This window comes from Syngnathus typhle, linkage group LG14, assembly GCF_033458585.1.
Source record: "Syngnathus typhle isolate RoL2023-S1 ecotype Sweden linkage group LG14, RoL_Styp_1.0, whole genome shotgun sequence".
Taxonomy (NCBI): domain Eukaryota; kingdom Metazoa; phylum Chordata; class Actinopteri; order Syngnathiformes; family Syngnathidae; genus Syngnathus; species Syngnathus typhle.
Genome location: NC_083751.1, coordinates 3827474 through 3850222, shown reverse-complemented (window position 1 = coordinate 3850222; position 22749 = coordinate 3827474). Strand labels below are relative to the sequence as shown.

General features: G+C 43.0%; 4 protein-coding genes and 1 long non-coding RNA gene across 13 annotated transcripts in view; all 5 read left to right on the top strand.

Annotated features, from left to right (window-relative positions):
* The first annotated feature begins 95 nt into the window (after window positions 1-95).
* Window positions 96-9314, top strand: ghrhrl (growth hormone releasing hormone receptor, like). 3 transcript variants are annotated; one of them, XR_009717985.1, is made up of 12 exons: window positions 96-284; window positions 4106-4211; window positions 4415-4522; window positions 5458-5549; window positions 5994-6097; window positions 6156-6288; window positions 6368-6521; window positions 7071-7131; window positions 7390-7459; window positions 7726-7817; window positions 8467-8889; window positions 9184-9314. XR_009717985.1 is itself a non-coding variant. In XM_061298293.1 (11 exons), the coding sequence occupies exons 1-11, from the start codon at window positions 231-233 to the stop codon at window positions 8468-8470; spliced, it is 978 nt and encodes a 325-aa protein (XP_061154277.1). In that variant the 5' UTR covers window positions 96-230; the 3' UTR covers window positions 8471-8920. The 3 variants fall into 3 exon arrangements, 1 of the variants encoding a protein (XP_061154277.1); XM_061298293.1 differs by lacking the exon at window positions 9184-9314 and having other exon boundaries at window positions 8467-8920; XR_009717986.1 differs by lacking the exons at window positions 7726-7817; window positions 8467-8889; window positions 9184-9314 and having other exon boundaries at window positions 7071-7251.
* A 53-nt stretch (window positions 9315-9367) lies between these two features.
* LOC133167470 (uncharacterized) lies at window positions 9368-10436 on the top strand. Its single transcript, XR_009717989.1, has 3 exons — window positions 9368-9763; window positions 10053-10094; window positions 10343-10436. It is a non-coding gene; the product is annotated as an uncharacterized LOC133167470 (long non-coding RNA).
* A 3-nt stretch (window positions 10437-10439) lies between these two features.
* On the top strand, window positions 10440-16513 carry LOC133167444 (multiple epidermal growth factor-like domains protein 6). The gene is made up of 20 exons (XM_061298259.1): window positions 10440-11465; window positions 12136-12291; window positions 12356-12401; window positions 12549-12707; window positions 12919-13038; window positions 13140-13280; window positions 13369-13491; window positions 13586-13708; window positions 13781-13903; window positions 14062-14184; window positions 14286-14411; window positions 14477-14605; window positions 14681-14773; window positions 14852-14947; window positions 15026-15121; window positions 15211-15306; window positions 15400-15501; window positions 15574-15679; window positions 15758-15874; window positions 15976-16513. The coding sequence occupies exons 2-20, from the start codon at window positions 12163-12165 to the stop codon at window positions 16052-16054; spliced, it is 2127 nt and encodes a 708-aa protein (XP_061154243.1). The 5' UTR covers window positions 10440-11465; window positions 12136-12162; the 3' UTR covers window positions 16055-16513.
* Window positions 16514-16619: 106 nt separating this feature from the next.
* Window positions 16620-17514, top strand: LOC133167467 (cytochrome b-c1 complex subunit 6, mitochondrial). The gene is made up of 4 exons (XM_061298297.1): window positions 16620-16773; window positions 16964-16999; window positions 17068-17229; window positions 17310-17514. The coding sequence occupies exons 1-4, from the start codon at window positions 16729-16731 to the stop codon at window positions 17340-17342; spliced, it is 276 nt and encodes a 91-aa protein (XP_061154281.1). The 5' UTR covers window positions 16620-16728; the 3' UTR covers window positions 17343-17514.
* A 272-nt stretch (window positions 17515-17786) lies between these two features.
* Window positions 17787-22749, top strand: part of faah (fatty acid amide hydrolase) — a 33854-nt gene continuing 28891 nt past the window's right edge. For 6 of the 7 annotated variants that reach the window (XR_009717952.1, XR_009717954.1, XR_009717949.1 and 3 more), the window contains exons 1-15: window positions 17787-18170; window positions 18618-18731; window positions 18836-18976; window positions 19060-19193; window positions 19275-19481; window positions 19561-19601; window positions 19733-19857; window positions 20221-20346; window positions 20420-20514; window positions 20751-20850; window positions 20925-20968; window positions 21036-21075; window positions 21144-21252; window positions 21334-21479; window positions 21987-22120. Coding sequence is in view for 1 of the 7 variants with exons in the window: in XM_061298046.1 (XP_061154030.1) it covers window positions 17949-18170; window positions 18618-18731; window positions 18836-18976; window positions 19060-19193; window positions 19275-19481; window positions 19561-19601; window positions 19733-19857; window positions 20221-20346; window positions 20420-20514; window positions 20751-20850; window positions 20925-20968; window positions 21036-21075; window positions 21144-21252; window positions 21334-21479; window positions 21987-22112 (1770 nt within the window). In the remaining 6 variants the exon portion in view is untranslated. Of the gene's footprint in view, window positions 18171-18617; window positions 18732-18835; window positions 18977-19059; window positions 19194-19274; window positions 19482-19560; window positions 19602-19732; window positions 19858-20220; window positions 20347-20419; window positions 20515-20750; window positions 20851-20924; window positions 20969-21035; window positions 21076-21143; window positions 21253-21333; window positions 21480-21986; window positions 22635-22749 lie in introns of those variants that run through there. The other variant, XM_061298046.1, reaches the window with a different exon arrangement.

Here is a 22749-nt window from a genome sequence, read left to right as displayed (position 1 = left end):
AGAGTGTGCTTGCTGTAAACGAGACATTTTATTTGGCGAGGGTGTTCGTTTTCTAATTGATGAGAAATGCTTTTATTGTGAAAACACACCCTGGAAGTCTGCATTTCTCATGTCTTTGAGATTGAAAGGTGGATGAGAGAGAGAGAGAGAAAGAGAGAGGCTCTGCATCCCCAAGCTGCTTCCAGCGTGGGCTCCACTCTCCACAGGCTTCAAGCCGGGTGGACGGCAACATGCAGCAGATATACTCCAGAGGGGCTTTCCTCACGCTGTGCTTGACTCCCGCCGTGAGTAAACTTATTTATCTTTAATGTGTTTAGATGGAAGAGAGGGAAATTTAGATTTGCTGAACCGGTGACCCAAATTTTGTTCATAATTTCTCTTCTTATCGACTTGTGGAATGAGCTTCAATTAGAATCAGAACGTACCCGACAGAGCTCAGGTGCTTTTATAGTAAATGAAGGTTAAATGCTGTTTGACAGCACATTTAGAGAAAAAAAAAATCCCTATTAAAAAGAATGCAGGTTAATATTATGCGCTACGGCAGGGGTCACCAAACTACGGCCCGCGGGCCGGACACGGCCCGCGGGACCGTTTAATCCGGCCCGCCAACCCTGAATAAATTGTATTATTAAACTTTTTTTTTTTTGCTCATTTTGCCTGCAATGACTGCGTTTCCCCAGTAGATGGGGAAGCGCTCGCCTGCGCATTTACTACCGGAAGCCGTGTCAGAAAGCTCGGTGCACACTCACAAGTGCGTGTACGGACATGGCGCACTCGCGCTCTATTTGTATCAGTCCCGAATTTAGAGCGTGGGCTGTGACGACAGCATTCTTGTAATTTGCGCGCTGAGCTTTCAGATGCAGTTTTGCGCTAAAGCCACCCACAAACCTTCCCCTGGAATCCTTCCGTTAAAATGTCGCCCAAGTAAAGCAGGGTGAACACAGTGCCGAGCGTTTAAAAGAGTTGCCAATTTGGCTCGACGTACGCGACGTGACGTTCAGCCACATGAACGTCAACATCTACCCGTCACAGATCGAGGTAAACGGACCAACACCTCGGATCTCGCCTAAGAATTGCCACAACAAATTTTACTCCAGACTATGACGCACTATCAAACTTTAACAAAAAAGACAGCGGTGTCTACAAGCCTACTGGAACCTACAAAAGGATTATAAGGAAGGAACACAAGAACTTTAAGAGACTGCTCATATGTGTCAGAGAGGTTCTGCTCTGACAACTGAGCTGAACTTTTATCTGTTAAGATTGTGCATGGCACAACAGAAAGTTAATGTTCCATGGTTTTTTTTCTATGAAGAACCCAGAGAGAGTTATTTAGTTATTATTTATTTCCTGTTTTTTCTGTGAAGAACTCAGAGAGGGTTTAGTTATTATTTATTTCATTAATAGTGTTATTATTTGTTTCCTGACTTTTTTTTCTGTAAAGAACCTGGAAAGGGTTATTAAATAACCGTTATTTGGTTATGTGTGGCTTTCTGGAAAATAAAAAATAAAAAAAATTTTTTAAGCTCCCCTACGATCGTCACACTTTTTCTGTTACAAACTGCCACCGGCCCGCCATCAGAGAAGGGAAAGGTTATGTGGCCCTCACAGGAAAAAGTTTGGGGACCGTAGCGGCTACGGTGTCAGGAATATTCAATCAATTGGTTTAATTAATATGTGTTAGAAAGGATGAAAAATGTCAGAAAAAGCTTATAAAAACTATTTTTTATAGCACTTTTTGAATGGTTGTCACTGACTCCCTTTTAACATGAGTTTGAGTCTAATTGGTTAATTCTGAGCACAGCCACATCAGCAGTTATGAGGGTGTGCACACTTATGCAACCAGATGATCGCAGTTGTTCATTTTTACTTCGCCTCAAGACTAGACTGGTTAAGACGGCACTGAAAAGAAAATAGGAGTTCAGAACATTCAAATGCTTTTCCGTGTCTATTATTATCGTGTATTGATACTTTTCAATTGGCCTCCTGTCATTTCGACTGAGAATATACCTTACTACAAACTGCGAGCACTAAACAACACAGACCTCAATTACTTTGATTTGCCATTTAGTTTCTAGAACCCTCCATTTATTTGGAGCAAATGGAGTGCAGCGCCAGAAACAAGACGCATACTCCAACTCTACTCTCCGGCGCTCCCGTCTTTAAATCCGCAGCTGTTATTAGTCAGCCCCCACCGCTCTCCTTCCACTTCCATGTGTTTTCATAACCAAATAGAATTCATAGACGCGGACAATCGATCAGTGCGGTGATCGTCGCCGGAGCGGGAACGCCGCTCATCACCGTGTTCCACTTCAATCTATTACCATTCAGCGCACAGAGGTGTTGAGAATCATAATCATCAAAACACACACACAAGTACACTCGGACTCAAACAAACAAAAGTCATTCTGCTCATTTATTTTGATTGATAGGAAGACTACACGGGTTCACTTCTCAAATCAACTGCTGCTCCTGAAGTGAATGGAAATGCCATTAATGCGTTCCACAACACTGTTTTTGTTACGAAAAAGACCAAAGGGGCAATTATTATTCTGATCCATATCACATTTGTCGTATATTTGTCCACCTGCTGAAAAAAGACACTATATTTTTCCTTTCATCCCTTCGCTGACTTTGAAGGAAACCATCATTATGCATCATAACTCAAGTTAACGGCTCTCATTAAATTGTTAGCGCAGCAGTTCGGTTTCCGGATCCGTTTTTTCCCCCTCGCAGATGGAAACGGAAGTGTTGACGCACGCGGCTCGCTCGTTAATTTCCTTTGCTGCCCGGCGCCGAGGAGATTGTGTGCGCAACTTTAATCTTCCCCTTTGTCCATTTTCTTTTGGTTCTCTCTTAAGTTTGCTACGGAGCGTAAAACAAAAAGGGGGAAAAAAATACGTGATTATTCAGGGACTGTTTGAATTAAAGCTTGTGATTATTATATCTGCATGTGCAATTGTGTCACAAAAACACTTCATTCTTTAATTTCCTGAATTTCATCAGCAATGGGAATTCAAAAGGCCAAACGCAATCTGTATTCGTGGAGCTGTTTTTAAATGTCCAACTATTTTTTACTTTATTTACTTTTTCTTTCCCGCCTATGCTCCTGATAGAACAAAGAAGCTCTTCCTCAAGGTTTCACATGCCCTTGGGCTTTACAAAACACGCCACACTACAAATTCAAAGACATTGCGTTGTTTTTGTTTATCTCGAGCTGAATGCGGAGTCAAGGCGTATGTTTGTGTATCTTCTAAAGCCAAAGGGAGCTTCTTTACAAACATCCACCCGGATTCATTTTTATCCCAGCTGACTTTGGGCAAAAGACCAACACAAAACACTTCAGATATTTAAGAGAGGAAGCAATCAAAAGGTTATTCTCTTAAGAATTTAGTTGTACTTTAGACAAAAACTCATTTGGAGATACTTGACAAAGCATTAAGGGACAATATTTAGTTCTGTTTTCTGGAAAAACATCTTTGACAATCTCACCAGTCATCCCGAGCAATCACCTCCGTCACATTTGCTTAGCCCATAACTGAATAATTGAGGAGAGCAAATCAACTTGGATGTATGGTCTAACTAATTGCTTTGTTGTTGTTAAACACAAACATGTTTTAACTCGTGATACACTTTATACTTCATGAATTATTGAATAAATATTCAATACAGAACCTTTAATTAATTAGATTACTTCTAATTCTTCTTTTAACTGAATCTAACCACAAGGAAATATCAATACAAATAGTAAATATCTTATTCATCCATCTTCTCAACGCCTTCTTATTTGTTATACTGTGAGACAAATAAAAAAACGATGGTGAGTGGTTATTTGGCGCCGTGGTGGTGGTGGGAACGGTGCCAGACATCATCTCTGGTGGCTCTGACTATGATGGAGTGCAAACTTGCTGGATACTGATGAGGGACAATCTTGGCCCTCTTCAGGGACAAACACCTTTGATAAATCTAGCAAATGGGAATAGGTCACATACGTGCGTGTTATAAATAAGTCTCAACTGTTAATTAAGACCGGTCAAGTCTTCTCTTTTCAAAACAAAACTTACTTCATTTAAAAGTCCGTTGATTCTGTTTGTGACGTCTCCAGGCGCTAACAAGCCTCCACCCCGAGTGCGAGTTCATCTTCCAGCTGGAGAAAGACGAGCGCCGATGCCTGCGCTCCATCGCCGAGCAGGGAAACACGAGCGCTCACGGTGCGTTTGCAAACAACATCCCAACCCCCTGGCTGATATGTGAAATGTTTGAGCAAGTGTCTACTCCTAATTGCTACTCTGCTGCATTGTATGTCCCCTTTAATGGCCAGTTTAAAGGTTCCACAAAATAATAGCTTTTTGTGGGCAATTTGAGACATTTTTCGAATTTCATGCCATTGATTTTTTTCTCCCTACCTCCCCAGGTTGTCGAGCATTCTGGGACGCAGTGGTGTGTTGGCCTCACGCTGGAGTCGGGGAAACTGTTTACAGCGCTTGTCCTGCTGTGTTTTCCCTCTTCCGAAACGGCACAGGTGGCTTATATCATTTTCGATACTGTAGTGGTGTGAGTGCCTCTAGAACAACAACACTTGTTGTTCGGAATGTTTGTCGATTCATTTATTCGTGTAGTCTGTTCTTTAAAAAGAGGCAATGACTCCTGTGGATCGGATGCTGGCGGGGTCTCCGCTAATTACCCGCAACGGGAGCGTGCGCTAGCTTTGAGAAAAGTCCGTGGCATCAGAAAAACAACTCTCGATGACTGAACAATGAGAACGCGACCAAAGTAGAACGTTTATATCTTTTGATCGTTGATTGATGCTCAGCGGGGATGCCGCTAATTATGTTCATGACAGCAATTTGCATCCCATTTGCTTATTAGTGCTGTCATCACGAAGCCCGGGCTCAGTCATTAGCATACATAACGGCAAAATAGTCGACGTATTTATCCAATTTGCCAAAATGGAGAGCATTTAAATCCAACAGGTATAGATTTTTCACCAAAATGGCGGCTGATGTTTAGAAAGATTTACAGTTAATGTACTCCGCTTGAATGCGGAAGGAACATTCAAAATGTGTTCCGATATAAAACAAATATCTGTTTTGCAAAAAACAAAACTTGGCCACTGTTGCGTTTTAAAAGAATGGAAGCCAATCTTGGGGTACACTCTTGAGGGTCGCTCGTCCATGGCTGGGCATAATTTTACTATCAATGATTGAAATGGCCCCAAGAGCGAAAAATATATTTTTTTCTGACATCTTTACTAATTGGGGAGTAAGACCCATTCTGTGATGCCCTTCCACGCCCACAAATTATGTTTGCTGTATTTAATGACACGTTCCAATTTCATCAGGATCAAAGAAATTAATCAGTAGACTCGCCATGAAGACGCTTTTTTTTGGGGGGGGGGGGCGATTATGCATATCCTAGAGTGAGAACTAATCGAATTAATCTTCTCCTTTACATAAGGACAAGTGAGCCGAAATTGCACCGATGGAGGTTGGTCCAAACCGTTCCCGCCGTACCACGTCGCCTGCAGGGTGGACGATGACATACCAGAGGTGAGAGCAATCGTCAATCTCACGCAAAAAACTATCCAGCTGTTTCCATTCATGGAATATACATTCTGTGGCATTTTTATTCCGAGTCGTGTAAAACTCTCATCTAAAGAGCATCAAAGACATTAATGAGCTACTATGCAAATATTTAAGTGGATGGCTTGTCATCTGTCCGATAATAGCGGTGATTATCTTGTTTCTCAAAAAGAGAACGTTGTATCACCATTAAGAAGAAAATAAGTGCGAGATAATTATCAGCGTACTACTTTAGGTGCCACACATTGTGTTTCACGACGGCAATAAAAACCCGCCCGAGCGATTACATGGAAAAAGCAGCTTTTTCACTTGAGTCAATTTATCACATTGCCTCTCGACACCATTTAAAATGTGACAAAAGGCTTTTCGGAGTCCTGCCGCAGCCATGTTGTGTAATCTTCTTTCCTCCAGACGGAGCAGAGCTACTTTGCCACCGTGAAATTGATCTACACCATCGGCTACAGTATCTCGCTGCTGGTGTTGACTGCCGCCGTGGTCATCCTGCTCTTCTTTAGGTAGGCAGACATGTTTCCCCTCATACACCTGATACAAATAACTTTTTCTTCTCACCAGGAGGCTCCGTTGCGCTAGAAACTTCATCCACATCCAACTTTTCCTCACCTTCATCCTGAAAGCCGCGGCGGTGTTCGTCAAGGACGCCACTCTGTTCTCCAGCGACGACACCAACCACTGCACCCTCTCCACCGTAAGAGAAAAGTTCTCTGGCTCATTAACGCCACTCGTGGTATTAACTAAAGCCTCACGCCTTTTTGTCGTCTTCCCAGTTCGCCTGTAAGGCCGCTGTGGTCTTTTGTCACTATTGCGTCATGGCCAATTTCTTCTGGCTCCTGGTGGAGGCGCTCTACCTCACTTCCCTACTGCTTTCCTCGTTTTACCACAGACGACGGTGCCTGTGGGGATTCAGTCTGCTGGGATGGGGTGAGACGCTCAAATTTAGTTTATCTGCACGTGAAATATGTAAATTATGCTAGAAATCTATTTTGGAAACTATTTTAAATTGTGAAGAAGAAAAAAAAATGGACGGCGCCTTTAAGACAGGCACTAGTGTCCAGTTTAGGAAGAAGATTACCTTGAGCGAGGCCCCGCCGAGATAAATTGCATAGAAATGTTGAGATTTCATTTTACCACAACGTGATCAGGGGAGGAGATTACTTTCGATGGCAGCCAGACGGGAGGGAAAGGGAGCATTTCCCTGGATTAACCCAAGATAAGACATGAAGGTGAATTTAATGGGCATCAAAGATGATGAAAATCTCGTATTGATCTTAAAATGAGCTGTTTCATTGGGACAAAAAGCGAGCTTTCTTCTCTCAGTACAGTGAACATTGAAGAGGCAAGAGACATTGACATCATTTCATTGATTGTTATCTTCTTCCCAACACAAGGGATCAATAGCGCTATTAGGGATGTAAAAAAAAATGTGTTTCAAACGGTTTTATTTATTTATTTATTTTTCTAACTTCACAGGGGTTCCCGTGTTCTTCATCGTGCTGTGGATCGGGTCCAGGGTGTATTTTGAAGACACAGAGTTCGTATCGTCAAACGTATTCCTTCCAATCTAATCATGAAGAAATCGATTGACCTTTCAAATGAATGCGTCATCATCTGAAATTGGATTACTGCGCTACACGCTTAGAAAAAAATGCTGGTGAAATATTTTCTTGCCACAGATTGGATTGAAAATTAGATTTGGGTGTGCTAAAGAACTGAAGTGACAAAAACGATTTTGACACCCCTGGTCTAAAGGTTACATCTCTAAATGTCTCTCACCTGTCCTTCCGTACAGATGCTGGGACATCAATGAAGACTCACACTATTGGTGGATCATCAAGGGCCCCATCGTGGTGTCCATTGTGGTAAATGCTGCTCATTGTTCATTGGCACCTGCTCGTTCCGCCCCGATTGTCATGCAGATGACTTGTTTACGTTTTTTGTTTACGCCTTCCTCCGCTGATAAAGCGTCACACGTTAATTTCAATGATGCACCATTTGTGCGTGCCAGATGCGTCCATCCCATCCCGTTATACGCTCTGCTGCACGTATTATTGCCGCCGTGTGCAATAATAGGCAGCCAACCTTCATCACCTCCCTCGCTCTCCACTCATTCTCCTTCTTCTTTCAGGTCAACTTCATTCTCTTTGTCAACATCGTTAGAATTCTGATCCAGAAGCTGAGTCCGCGACTAATCCAGTTCAATAACTCATCACAGTACAGGTGAATCCTTTGCCGCTGTTATTATTCCTTGCCGTTCTGCTTGAGTGAGAAATTACTTGCAACTTATGCAATGTGGCATAATTATTGCAGAGTGAAGCTAGGATTTGTTTTTATTGGAGGGCAAGGATATTTAAGGGGGTCCTCAAAGCAAGCTAAAAAAAATTTTTTACAAACCCCAAAATTTCTTGATAATAAATATTTCATAATAAATAGAATAAATAATAATAATAATAAAAATAATAATAATAAAGTTTCCTATTTTATTCGCTACTGGGGACTTACAAAAATATTGCAAACAATTTCTGTAAAAAACAGAAACTATCCAAAAGGCAATTATCTTGCCATCCACGTAGCTTTCAGTGAGGGGGCACTGCCCCCGCACACCCCATTCTAGCTCCGCCCATGGGCCACAGTGTTGGTTTCCCCAATGGCAAAACACAACCAAGAAGTAGCAGAACGCCTGGAACACATGAATAGCATTTTGATTCATTTCAATGGGGGGGAAAATGCAACACTACTATTGTGCAATGCATGTTGCTTCCAATGGAAGAATTTATTTTGAACCGTCAAGCTGCATCGGTGTATCACAATTTGGCACCTCTTCAATGTAGCCATTCATAAAACATACCTGTCAACATTTTCATTTCAGATGAAACCATGCAAAGCGTGTGCGAAATGGTTGATGCATCGCAGCTCGGGCCCGTGATGAATTCATTTAGCCACTGCTCTGCCTCGCTCTCTGCTTCACGAGAGGCTTACGAGGAAACTCATTGAAATGAGCTGGCAGATCAGAGGAATGTGTTTGGGCACACTGTGTACGTGATGGAAGAGTGAGAGAGAGGAAGAAAAAAAACATCCGCCGATGCCGAGATGAGTTGCCTGGAGGCGGCTAAATTGACAAAACACTACTATTTTTTTCTCAGCACTCTTGTTCTATTACCGTCATAAACATAGACAGAAATCTTTGGCAGAGAGTGTTCCTGTAATGGATACTTACCAGTGCAAGATGCTACACGTCATCAGCTAACATCTTTTTCACTAAGTGAACCAACATGTGGACTCATTGTCCAAGGTCGGTCTTGTACACCTTGTACCAAATAACATTGCAAGTTTATGGTCGTCATGGCAAGATCATGTTTTATGAATTTATGAAATTTAGATCATTTATGAAACATGCAGAATTTAATCCAGAATTTTATAGTTTTGTATTTTATCTGTCCATGTGTTGATGCTGAACATTAGCTCGTTTTGTATTTTTTTTTGTGTTCGCATTAAGCTAGCGGAATTGCAATGTGGTTCTTATAAATACACAATATGTCATTCTTATTTTACTATTTTTCTACATTGCATTTGTTTGTGCCACCAGACGCCTGACCAAGTCCACCCTGCTGCTCATCCCCTTGTTTGGCACCCACTACATCTTTTTCAATTTCCTGCCTGACTACTTTAACATAAACCTCCGCCTCTGGGTTGAGCTCTGCATCGGATCCTTCCAGGTAGTTGGATCCCTTCCGCAGTACCCTGCTTTTAAAAGCTCTAAGTAGGTATGAGGGTTGTGGATAAGAGGGAAAATTGCATTTGGTGGCACTGAAGGTTTTTGGTTTAGAAAGAAATATTACAGGAAATAAAACATCCTGATACATCTGGTTAGTGAATGCATTCTTTCATTTGCAGATTCAAATTCAATCACTTACTCTTTCATAAGATTAATCACCCCGGAGGATGAAAAATGAATAATGTATGACTTTATGACTTAGTGAGGCCAGAGACTGGTCTCGAAGCGAAATGCGGAGTGTTTTTTTTTAAATTTTTTCGGAAGCATAGGATGCTCGATTGCGACTCGTAAGGTAATTAAGTTCTTTGCACCTTCCTGTCTGGCAATTAGGTGAGGAAGTGCAACTCGAGGCTAATGCGCATCATCAGATCCAATAGGTGTTCTCTGCTGGGTAAATTGTCAAATACATTTTCATGGCTCGTTTCAATCTAATCTGAAAGATATACTTTATTTTGTTAATTACATTTGTACACTCGCTGTTATGGACGTTAACGTTATCATCCGTATTTAGAGCTGCCAGTCAGCACTGATTTTTCAAATGTGACTGTCGAACATGTGATGATATTAAGAGCACATTAAGAAAATGTATGTTTTATTTTTTTGTTTACATGCACTTTCAGAGTTGATTGTCTATTTGTCCTCGTTCAGGTTTTATAAATGAAAACGTGCTTGTTTTTCAGGGGCTCCTTGTCGCAATCCTCTACTGCTTCCTCAATCAAGAGGTGAGTGCACACCACATGCTAATCATATCACATTCATTTACTTTTTTTTTTTTTGCCTCTACCATCTAAAGTAGGGTGAGCATGGTGTAGAATTTTGATCATTTCATGGATTTATCATGAAAAAGACACAAGGGTGTTTTTATAAATGAATGACTGAAGTGTGACTGAAATTAATAACAATGATTTTGTAGACTAAAACCAAAATGGTTGACAAAAACAAGCAGAAGCATTTTTTGTGTGTTTTACAGGTGCAAAAAGAGGTGCACATGCAGTGGCTCAGGTGGCAGGAGAAGAACTGTGGTGTGGTGTCCCCCGCGGCAAAGGGCAGCATGATGGAGACACCCTTATAGACGTGCCAAGGCATTACACACACACACACACACACACACGTTTACTTCAGCTTTTTTGGAAGAATTTTTCTTCAATCCCACCCAATGCATTTCAACGGTCGCCTTTTCGCTATTCATAGCCTGCACAGAGCAAGTGTCCGCTGCTGCCAATGTATGTTGTTCAGTCGCACTGCTACATGGCGTTATAGATATTATAATACGGTATTTTGTGTTACATCATTTGTGTGTGAGTATTACGTCAGTTGTGTTTCATTACTAAGACTTCTGTGAGCTTTGTACTTTTATTACAAAGACGTGTAGCCTACATCAGTCCTTTGCCTTATGTATGATGTATTTTGACGCATCTCCACGTGTGCTCAATTCACAATGGGCTTTTTAACGCCTTGTGAAAAGCCGCTTTGTTCACTTTTCACAAGGTTACAATAGTTATGGCAGCTCCAAAATGTTATTTCATGTAAATTGGATTATGGGAACAAGCTTTGGAAAGTGTTTTTTTTCCCCCCATCAACACAAGAGGAAAACTGCAGTATAATGCAGTTTACAAAACACATCTTACCTTTAACATGTGTGACGTTATTGTTGTTGTTATTGTTGTGTACCTTTTTTTGTTTTTGTTTTTTTACTGTAGTCCTATTTCAACGTGTTACTTTTTTTTTTTCGTAATCATTAACCTGTACAAATTTTAATAAAATGGTCAAAACGGCAATAACTGAACATGCATACACTGAGGAGCCATCTGCTGCCCTCTTGTGGCTTCATTTATATGCACCAAACTCGAGTATACTTGATTCGATGCATGTAAATGGACTCGACCTGCTGACCCAAACTTTGTCGACGTCGGGCCAGAACCACCCCCTCCCTCCTTCCCTACCTCCCTCCCTCCCTCACCCCTTCCGTCGCGGGGCCACGATGTGCTCCCTCCCTTCTGGAGAAGTTGAGGAGTGGGCAAAGTTCTATCGCGGATCCACACGTTTTGACATCTCGGAACCAATATGTATGCTCTTTGAAACTTGTTCATCAGGTAAGTTCATTACTTAGCACTTTCAATCACAATAAAGCTTTTAACTTTATATAGAAAAAGATTGAAAGTGGGTTTGTAGGTCCATTTGTAGATTGTCCTCGAGGCTCGATCGCGCTAAACACTTCCATGTTTAATCAACGATTAATTAGTCGGTATAATATTCCACATATTTCTCAATATTGTGAACGTTTTTATATTAATGGGTTTTTTTTGTTCCGAGGAAGGAGGAGGAAGGGGCTTCATGTCAACTTAATAACAGGGTGCATTTCGGTGTTGTTCCGCCCGTCTGGACATGTTCACTATGAATGAGCCCCCACTTTTTAAAGTACATTTGATCTTCTATAGTGGCTCCTCAAAATTCTTTTGCACATTTTTCAACATACCATTCTGGGCCTGGAATACAAGTCTTATTTACTTCTGGATAAGTTTCGCAGTGTAGTTGCGATTTGCGCGTTTACCTCCCACCATTCTCCATACTAACGGATTCACTTTTTCATTTCTCGTTTGTGGAACCTATTATTGTTGTTTCTTTGGAAAATAAATAATAATAAAAAAGTAAAAGATTCATTTTAAAGGTGTATTTCAGTTGTGATTTAATGTTTTTTCCCCCCACAAACAATAGGTTCATCTCTATTAAAATAATATCAGATTTGTTTTGGTCTTTGATTAGGCTTCTCCCGCTCCTCTTCATCAAGCCATGCTTCACCTCTCCATCCTCCTGCCTGCCCTTCTGCTGGCCGCCTCAGCGACTAAATCACCGAACAGCACCGAGGGAGATGAAAATGAAGTCTTCAAAAGCATGCAGTCAGATCTCGTCAAGCACCAGGCAAGTGACTGCATAACAATTTTATAGCCTGGGAAGAAAAACATCCATCGATTTTCTTTTACAGATTGAGAATCTCATCGGAAATCTCAGCCAACCTACACCAACTATGGGTGATTTGAAAAACTCTCTTTTCATTTTCAGTCATAATGTGCCTCTTAATGCTTTTTCTTTCATATTAGTCACTTCCACTACTCTCAGCCAAGCATCCACTAGCCTACCTAGTCAATTGTCATCTAAAAGCCTTGTACCCACTTCAGCTGCCCGCCAGTTTCCCAGTGGTGGTCCTCAGTGTCCCGGCAACCAGGTGATGCTTGAGGGTAGCTCGGATTGTGGTTGTCCATCAGACATGCTAAAGATCGGAGACATCTGCACCTGCCCACTTGGCTTCAGTCTTGTGGAAGCAGCAGGGTGCAAAGGTAAAGTGTCGACCTGATGCTCTTTACAGAGGATAAAGAATAAATGCCTGTGGGTATTATTATATTATCTGTGTGCATGTGTAGCTTTGCCATTTATGTTCAAAGAAAATAATTCATTTTGTGAAACTGATTTATATAATACTGTGCATAAATGAAAGACAATCAAATTCACTGAGATAAATATATGCATTTTCCTCTGTCCCTTCCGCAGATGTTGATGAGTGTGGAGAAAAGGAACAGTGTGGCCCTCACGCAAAGTGCACCAACACCCCGGGCTCGTACTTGTGCCAATGTCACCGTGGTTACCTGAAGGGTGCAGAAGGGTGCCAGGGTCCGTCCGTAGAGATGTTTGTGTGTGTGAGAGCATGATGAGGAGTAATTAACCGCGCCGCGGTGGTCCCCGCTAAATTGCACGCTGTTCTGGTTTCGCAGATGTCGACGAGTGCGCCCTGGCCGCGGTGACGGGCCTGCGAGCCTGCGACGGCAATGCGGAGTGCACAAACACCCTCGGCTCCTTCAGCTGTTCCTGCCCTGTGGGATACCACGGGGCTCACAATGGACAAAACTGTGAAGGCGAGTTTCACTCAGAAACTTGAGATGGGTTGAGTTGAGACCGCCATTTTGTTTTGGAGTGAAATATGATCGTCCAGTTTCTTCTCAGATACGAACGAGTGCGCGTCCGGCGCTCACGGTTGTGACGTCAACGCTCGCTGCGGCAACATCGTCGGCTCCTACTTCTGCCAGTGCGACCAAGGTTTCAACGGAGATGGACATTCTTGTTTCGGTGAGCGCTGGGCCAATATAGGCATGATCGGTTCCCCTCAGAAACTCAATCCGGTTTAAAATGTCCACTTAATGCTACGGAATTTTGCCGGCAGACGTTGACGAGTGCGCCGTGAACAACGGACACTGTGACCACAACTGCACGAATGAACCAGGAGGCTACAGCTGCCAGTGTTCTTCCGGCTACCAACTCGATCCAGATGGACACGGATGCACAGGTGAGTAAAATATTCGCCCTGCCATCAATGTTAATAACTTCCCATATTGATTGTCGAATTAAAATGGGATAGACGTGAACGAGTGTTTGTCCCGGAACGGAAGCTGCGCGCACTCGTGCGTCAACACCCCGGGATCCTTCCGATGCTCGTGCAGGCCCGGCTACCAGCTCCACATCGACGGGCGCACCTGCGTGGGTCAGATTCCTCACTCACTGTTTACCTGCTCATTTTCAAGCATTTAAACACGGACGAGCAGCACTCACATTTTATGGTTCAGTGATAGCAAAAATGTGTTGCATGGAAAAGTTGGTTGAAAATGACTTTTTTTTTTGCCATTTTTTCCGTGTGCTTAGACATCGACGAATGTAAACTTCAGAATGGCGGCTGTTCGCACATCTGCACCAATTCCCCGGGGGGACACGACTGCCACTGCCCACCTCCTCTACTGCTGGACACCGATAACCTCACCTGCAGCAGTATTTCACTTCCGAACGAAATTGAAAGCCAATCGTATTTTCAAGCGGATGATTTTCTGTTGACAAAACGATCTCCCGTCGCGTTTTCATCATCTGCACAGATGTTTCGTCTTGTGGATTGAGAAACGGCGGTTGCGACCACATTTGTGTCACGGGGGCCGAGGGTCATGTTCGATGTAGCTGCCGCGCGGGCTGGAAACTGAGCGAGGACCTGAGGAGCTGCGATGGTAAGATCCACAAGAGGGCGCCAAAGTCATTTTTTTATTATACCGTCTGTGTTTTCTGTCACGAGATGTGGACGAGTGCGGAGATTTCACGAACGGAGGCTGCGAGCAGTTGTGCGAGAATCACCCCGGCACTTTCAACTGCACCTGCAAGGAGGGCTATCAAGTGCAAAACGATGACCTCACCAAATGTCGACGTGAGTGGAATTGTACAGTACGCTGTACAGTATAGTTTTTGTGTTGGCATGACACAAGGCATCCCGTCTTTCCAGCTGTGTGTGAACCGCCATGTCAGAACTACGGAGTGTGTACGGCGCCAAACAGCTGCGACTGTCCTCCGGGCTACCCTGGCCTCGGCTGCTCAGGTTTCTTTCTCTACTGACATGTTATAGATATCAAGGGATGGAAAGTTTTTTTGATTATTGGGGTTGTGTGCATTTTAGCCATGTGCTCCCCACCTTGTGCGCATGGAGGTACATGTATGCGCTGGAACAAATGTTTATGTCCTCCTGGTTGGACTGGAGAAGGCTGCCACACAGGTAGACTTCTTTTATAATGATGATGATGTCATCATTCTTCATGTGCTTTTTAATTTTTTTTACGTTTTTAAATCTCAGCCGTATGTCAGCTGCTCTGCGCTAATGGCGGTCGATGCGTGAGTCCTGATACCTGCCAATGTCCGTCAGACTACACGGGCCCCCAGTGCCTTTCGCGTGAGTAACCCCAATCCAAGCTTGGTCAGTTACAGCAGATGACTTTCCTCTTCGGCAACAACAACACAGTGTTTGTGTGTGTTTTGTAGCCTTGTGCACACCCGCCTGTCAAAATGGCGGCCGATGCGTGAACGTGAATATGTGCACGTGCGTTGGCGGATGGCAAGGAGTTCGATGCCAAATAGGTGAAATTCAAATATTAAAATAATAAATTCATAACTGTCTTATGTAGTTTCCCAGCCATTGCGACACTCCTCCCTTTAATTGTTTTTATTCAGAGCCTGTTCAGTGTCAGAAGACTTGTAAAAATGGCGGCGTGTGCGAAGGCCTCAATAGGTGTCGCTGTGCCAAAGGATTCACCGGAAGTCTCTGTGAAACAGGTCAGTGCGTGTTTGTGCCGTTCTGCATCGCACGTTGTGCGTCTTAAAACTTTTCCGTGTGCTCCTACGCAGCGGTGACTACACCGTGCGTTCCTCCCTGCCGGAACGGCGCCACCTGCAGTCCACTCAATACTTGCACATGTCCCGAGGGCACCGCGGGCCTGCGCTGTGAGCGACTGTAAGTATGATGTAATCGATAATGTGGACACTATTTTGTTCTTGTCATGTCATGTGTGATGTTCTCGTTGATTTGAAGGACATGCCCGGTGGTCACTACTGTGGTCAGCATGGCTCGAGCGGTGAGAAAAGCGTTGCGGGAAAGTTACGTTGACCGTTGCGGACCTTTTGGGATTCAGCTTTGCACCAAATACAGGTTGATGTATATGTAAATTAGCATATGGAGCACAATTATTCCAATAGTTAAATCTTAGCATGATTAATTATATGAGATGGCTTTTTTTTTTTTTTCAACAGGATGAACCAGGCACGTGTGTACCTGCAAGCCTACAGGGTGGGCTACAAAATCCAATGCCCAGAGAGGAAAGGCCGATGATGTAGTGTTTAAAATAAACATTCCAGAAACCACATTTCAGTCAGGGCTGAAACAAGCAACTGCTGTGATGACTACAATTTGCTAAAATGTTGAAATACGGCTTAATACTACTAAGGCTCTAAACCAGAGTGACACTTATCTTTGTTTCTATTTCACGTGATGTTTTTCTGTTTCACTGAGCTGGTAAATATGTGTGTAATGTAAATAGCCGTGAATCCTCTGGAATATTTTGTGCATTACGCAATGGAGTCGATCCGTTATGCTGTTTGGCTTTAAATTACCCCACAAGTGGCCAAACAGCCAGCCGGACTCTTTTGATTAAATGTGTAGTACCTGTTTAAGCCACACGGTGGTAGTAAAGGCTGCGTTATATTGAGCAGTATAGTTCCGCTGTCAACTAAACAAATTAAAAGCGTTCTGTTGTATCTCAATAAAATTAGTGGCTATCGTTGACATATTGTTTGTAATATCTACTCTTTATATATTTTTAAAAAAATAGGTATGGATAACAACGCCAGATAGGGACCCTTTCGACTCGTGAGATAGCGAGTGCTTATTTATTTTGAAAGATGGAAACAAACGACTCGTTCGCTTTGAATCCAACTGGCGTGACCTCCAAACCAAAACATTTGATTCGGTTTGTGGTCAGGTAGGGACACGGCACAGCAGCAAATATGGTCCTCGAAGACAAAATGATCGCGAACGGAGAGCCAGACGATGTAAGTAGGTGTTATAAAGGCGAATAAACAAACGTGTCATCTTGTTTTGTAACGCTAGCTTGGGATGGAAGGACAGCATTAGATGTCAGCTGATGTCTGGACAGTCCAGTTGCAGTCATTCATTGCACTGAGAACACAATGACCTGGATGAATGAGTATATTCACTGTCACTAACGCTGATCGGTTGCAGGAGGAAGAGGAGGAAGAAGAAGAGGAGGACCTAGTGGTATGTTGAACCCACTATTCGCGTTGGAAAGGAATCGGGCCCAGAAATCAAATGGTGCTGTTTTGCAGGATCCCATGGAAACGATGCGAGAAAAGTGTGCAGAGGCGGAGCACTGCGTACACACACAGGCACGTCTGGAACAATGTGAGACCCGAGTCAACTCTCGTTCCTCCACAACGGAGGACTGCACCGAGGAACTTTTTGACTTCCTCCATGCACGGGACCATTGTGTAAGTGAGAGGCTTTATTTTCTTGCAGAGGGGACAGGTCAGTATGAGGTCGGTGTGTAATTCCCATTTTATGTCTCCAGGTGGCGCACAAACTCTTCCATTCGGTTAAATGAAGCTCCTCTTCTTATTGGCTGTGCCAGTGGCTTACAAGGAGAATATGGTTCTAAATAGATTTAAAATATTCACTGTATGTATATGAATACGCTGTATGTTATTTTATCTGTATGATCATATTAGAAACCTGCAGAGCAAATGGAAGCAAATATTAAAATGGAAGGGTCAAGACATTTTGCCTATTCATTTAAAGCATCAGAATTTGTGATTAATGGTAAGTAGGTTAGGGCTTCATTTAATTTGGGGTAAGAAAAAAAATCAGGAAGGGGCTCCTACTTTTCACCGCACTGGTAGTCATAAAAATGTAAAGATAGGTTGAATTATTTTGTGCAAAATACACAAAACCAGTCACATGACAATGAAAACGATTAGATTCTAAAATAATCTAACGAAAGAATAGCAACAGTAGCGCCCTCTAGGAGGCCATTCTAGGTAATGCGTTTGAATAGTCCAAACGGATAACTGCGCATGCGTAGGTAGGAATCTCTAGTGTTCTTTCGCTAATGATTTGCTCATGAACACTCCAAACCTTAAATACTAGACGAGCTTGCGCCAAGTCAAAGTGACACAGACCGTTTACAGGTCAATTGTTTTAGCTAGCGAGTATGGACAATGTCAAACAGTTTTTCTCGGGGCTGGAAATGGACACCTGGTCATCAGCCGCCCTCTTAGCTGGGGCTGCTGCTGGCTTAGCGGGGGCTCTTGTGTCGCTTGCCCGGGCGGTCGACGGCCACCTGGACGCCAGGAGGAAGATCCAGAAAGCCAGGAAACTGAGAGATGATAGCTTGCTAAAAGCCGAAGAGGCTGTGTTACTATACAAGAAAGCGGTGAGTTGAAAATAGCTCGTGTTTCTGCCTTAACGTCACCATAAAAATACTTTTCAAACTTTTTCAACCAAGTAACTTGCAGTACAACGTAAGAAAAATAAAAAGTAATTCGCCAAGTACAGTACCACGACAAAATTAAAGTACACCAAATTTTCATCACAAACAAGATGGAGGTCCTATTACTAAAAAGTCAATTTAATATGATTGTAAACCACTAACATTCTGAGCATTGGCTTGTTCCATGACAAATCACCCAATGCATTTAACCTAGCAGATTTATATTTTAATGAAACCTAGAAAATTTGTTGCTAGTGATATGGCACAACACTAAATCTCAAATGGTGATTCAATAGGAAGCACTCTATTTCTTTTCATTTAATTTTTGTGAGTGTGGGTACTCAAATGAGAGTTAAAGCTATTTAACTTAACGTGTGAATCTCCTTCCAGCATCCAAAGATGGATTCATCTCTCATTTTGTCTTTGTCCTTGACTGAGCTGACAAAAAAACTACAGGATGGCCAGCTGGTACCTGAAGATGTGTTTTACTCCTACATGGAAAAGGTGCAGTATGATAAATCCAGTTTTAATATTCTTCGAATCGAGTTGAGGAGCTAATATCAACCGATTGATTCCTTGGATTACTTTAACCATCATTCTTTTTACAGACTATCAATGAAAACAAAAGGTTGAACTGTTGCACCACCATCCTGCTGGAAAGTTTTGACCATCTAAAAACTCTGGACTCCAACAAACGAGGGCTCCTGTATGGCGTTCCGGTCAGCATCAAGGATAACATTGCCTACAAGGTAATGACAAGATGGCGTCTTGTGCATATCGCTGATACAGACTCTGCATCGAATCACGCATGCCATTCAAAACCCTCCCACAGTACTACGATTCCTCCTGCGGTCTGGTTTCTAACCTCGACGATCCGGCCGAGAAGGACTCGGTTATTGTGGAAGTCTTGAGGAGACAAGGCGCCATTCCCTTTGTGAAAACAAATGTCCCCCAAGGCATGTTGAGGTAAAGTTAACCATGTGCCGTTTAACAAAAAATAAAAAACGGTCACACTCACCTTCTTTTTCCCTCGTGTGTCACCCGAAGCTTTGACTGCAGTAACGTCATCTTCGGGCAGACTGTGAACCCCCACAACCTCAACAAGACCAGCGGCGGTTCTTCCGGCGGTGAGGGGGCTCTCATTGGGGGCGGCGGCTCCATCCTCGGCATAGGCAACGATATTGGCGGCAGCATTCGTATCCCCGCTGCCTTCTGCGGGATCTGTGGCTTCAAGCCAACAGTGGGCCGAGTCAGGTTATCCATCATCTTTCTGTCTTCACTTTTATGAGCTGGCCTTCAACTCTCACAATAAAATGTCCTATTTGTGCCCTAGCAAACAAGGTGTTAGCACTGTTAGTCCGGGACAAAAGTCAGGTGAGTAACTTATCTGTTTGTGCTGTTTAACATGTATATATAAGTTAAAATGTGTTCCCCAAGTTTGAAAGTGTTAATGTGTATTGATTGTACTCTTCATGACAGTATGTCTATTTTTGTGGTGCATTTAGTGTTGGCAACTTCTGGGCCAATGGCAAAGGATGTGGACGGCTTGGCTCTGTGTATGCAGGCGCTGCTCTGCGACCACATGTTTGACCTGGACCCAACTATCCCGCCCCTGCCTTTTAATATGCAGGTGTGTCCTCACAGAATCATTTACGGATTGTCACAAGATCTTTTATAGCGGTCATCTAAATCACTTTTCTTTGCGTTAATGTTTGCTAACCGTCACGAGTCCGCTCGTTCCAGAATTAGTTGCAATTTGACACCATCTACAGGCAGAGACTGGTCCCGTTCAGGCTAAAGATTGCGTTAATGTGGCAGCCATGTTGGCTGGGGCAACTTTCCCATCAAAGTCATTGTAAATAAATATTAATGTAGTTTAGACAAACTTTCAAACTTAAAAGTAATTGAGGTTTACTGGATCCTGTACACAGAAAAAAAATGAGCATGTTGTCTAACTTGATTTAAGTTATTCCAGCTGTGGTATGTATGTTAGGTGTATAAGAGCGCCAAGCCTCTGAGGATCGGCTACGTGGAAAACGACGGCATCACGCAACTGACACCGAGCATGGCCCGAAGCCTCAGAGAAGTCAGAGATTTGTTGGAGGAGGCGGGCCATACGGTAAAACATCACGCCGTAAGCGCACCAGTAAAGTGTGTTTTTAGATTTCTAATATGAATCTGTGAACACAAAGGTGGTGCCATACAATCATCTGAGGATTAAGGATGCATTTTTGCTCATAGCCAATGGCATCTTTGGAGATGGAGGCGCCTCTCTGGTACAAAAACTGTAAGTCTTGCACAATCTGCTATGTTCGTCTGAGCCACCAGGGGGCAGTATAACACAGGCATACGAGAAGCGTTTCTTTAAGTGACTCAGTGAATTACAATAGTAGTTTAATGTTACATTTCAGTTTAAGTTAATTGTCAGTTTTATCGATTTGTGTGTCACTTAGGAGACTATTACCATAAATCACTTTAAATAAATCACTCTGACACTGTGGTTTCAAACTCTCATACTTTTAGGAAGGGGGGACCTTTTGATCCTTGTCTCAAACTTCAAGTGCTTCCTCTCTATCTTCCTCGGTGGCTGAGGAAGATCCTCTCGTTCCTGATCAGACCTCTGGTGAGACGTCTTTTTTTGAGCTGCAGAACTGCTCTGTCTCATAGTCTTTTTTTTTTTTTTTTTTCTGTCCGCAGTCTCCTCGCGGTTCTCTCCTCCTGCAATGCTCCACTGGAGCCGGGTGAGAACTTTCAAGCTTTCTTCGTCAATGATGGCACACGCTAATACTCTCTTTCCTCATGTTTCAGGTCTGTTGTGGAGCTGTGGGAGCAACATGTGGCTGTGCAGGTGAGCAGATGACGTTTGAGCACGTGCAGAAGGAGACACTGAAGGTTTTATTTACGTGTGTTCGTCAGGACTACATAGATGAGACCCTGGCCGAATGGAGACGATGCAACATCGACGTGCTGCTCTGCCCAATGTTAGGACCTGCTTACAACTTCTTGTACTGCGGCAGGCTTACGCGTACGGACATCGCAATTTATTATGTGCCCAGAAAAAATCACGTTCTTCATATCCTAGTTTTTTCTTTATCTTTCTGTCCAGTTAATGCGTCTTTCACGGCTCTCTACAATCTGCTCAATTTTCCTGCTGGCGTCGTTCCTGTTTCCACGGTGACAGCAGAGGATGAGGAGGAATTGCGCCATTATGAAGGCTTCCATCGGGACCACTGGGACAAGCTTTTCAAACAGGTAATGCAACATGCAAAAAGGGAGCCGGGACTGGGAAACATTTCATGATTTCTGTGCTACATGTTAGTTACATTTTTGATTGATGCTCTCCCAGAGGCCGTTTTTTCCCTCTTTATTAGTTTATTGACGCGTTTATGTTAATGCACACTGTAGCATCACGTCATCAGCATGAACACATTTTGTCCCATTTTAGCTCTTGAGTTTCCACCAAAGTCAGACACTACTGACATTTTGCATTTAAAAAAAACAAAAAACAAATCAACCCTTTGTCATTTAATGACTTTATAAAGCAGAGTGTGGATGATATTTTTTGCCTTTACATAAAACAGTAACAGGTGTGAAATTTACATACGGTGTCCATCTCATGAATTGGGTAAGTTTCTGCTCAGATAAATATTAGATGTAGTTCCACTGTCAGTCAACAGGTGGCGACAGCAGACTGTGGCCTCACTGCTGTCTTGGGTCTCGGAATTTCTCTGCCCTCATATGTGCCCTGTTTGTGTGTAGGCATTGTCAGGTAGCCAAGGTATGCCCATGGCCGTGCAGTGTGTGGCCCCGCCGTGGCAGGACGAGCTGTGTCTGCGCTTCATGAAGGAGGTGGAAGACCTCGTTAAGCAGAGTAGGATCAAGTGAGGCCTCAGGTATCAGTCTGTTAAGTGAACCTTTGGACACAAGAAAAGCCCGTCTGCGACGTTATCGTGAAACACAACCATTTCCGCTTTGCACTTGAGATAATGTTATCAAAACACAACCAGTGCCCTTCTGCACTCAAGATAATTTCATCGCAATATTTTAATTATTTACTAAAAATGTGCACACACTACTGCAAAGATACAAACTTAAAAATAAATGCACTCCAATGTTTGGGTTTTTCAAGCTAATCCATTGACAAACTTAAAAGTTTTCACATTTCATTGAAGTTTTGAGAGCGTTAGTAGACTTTTGTATCATACTTGAAGTGGTTTTCCATTAGTCATTAGACAAACTTGAATACCAGCTGCTCACTGGAATATCCCAAATTGGAATTTCTAAAGTTTATGGGGGGGGGGAGGGCGGTCCTGTCACGTTATATCGATATTTGATAGCACCTACTCACAAACTTTTTTTTTTGTGAATGAGTGATACAATAAATTCGCCTTCTTTTCACCCTACCAACTCTCTCTTCCTCTTCTTCATCACTGCTCCACATCATTTCCTTTCTCCCTCTCTTCTCACTGAGTGATCGTAGCACCTCCCAGGTAAAAAGAAAAGCGATAAAGCGGCCTAATGA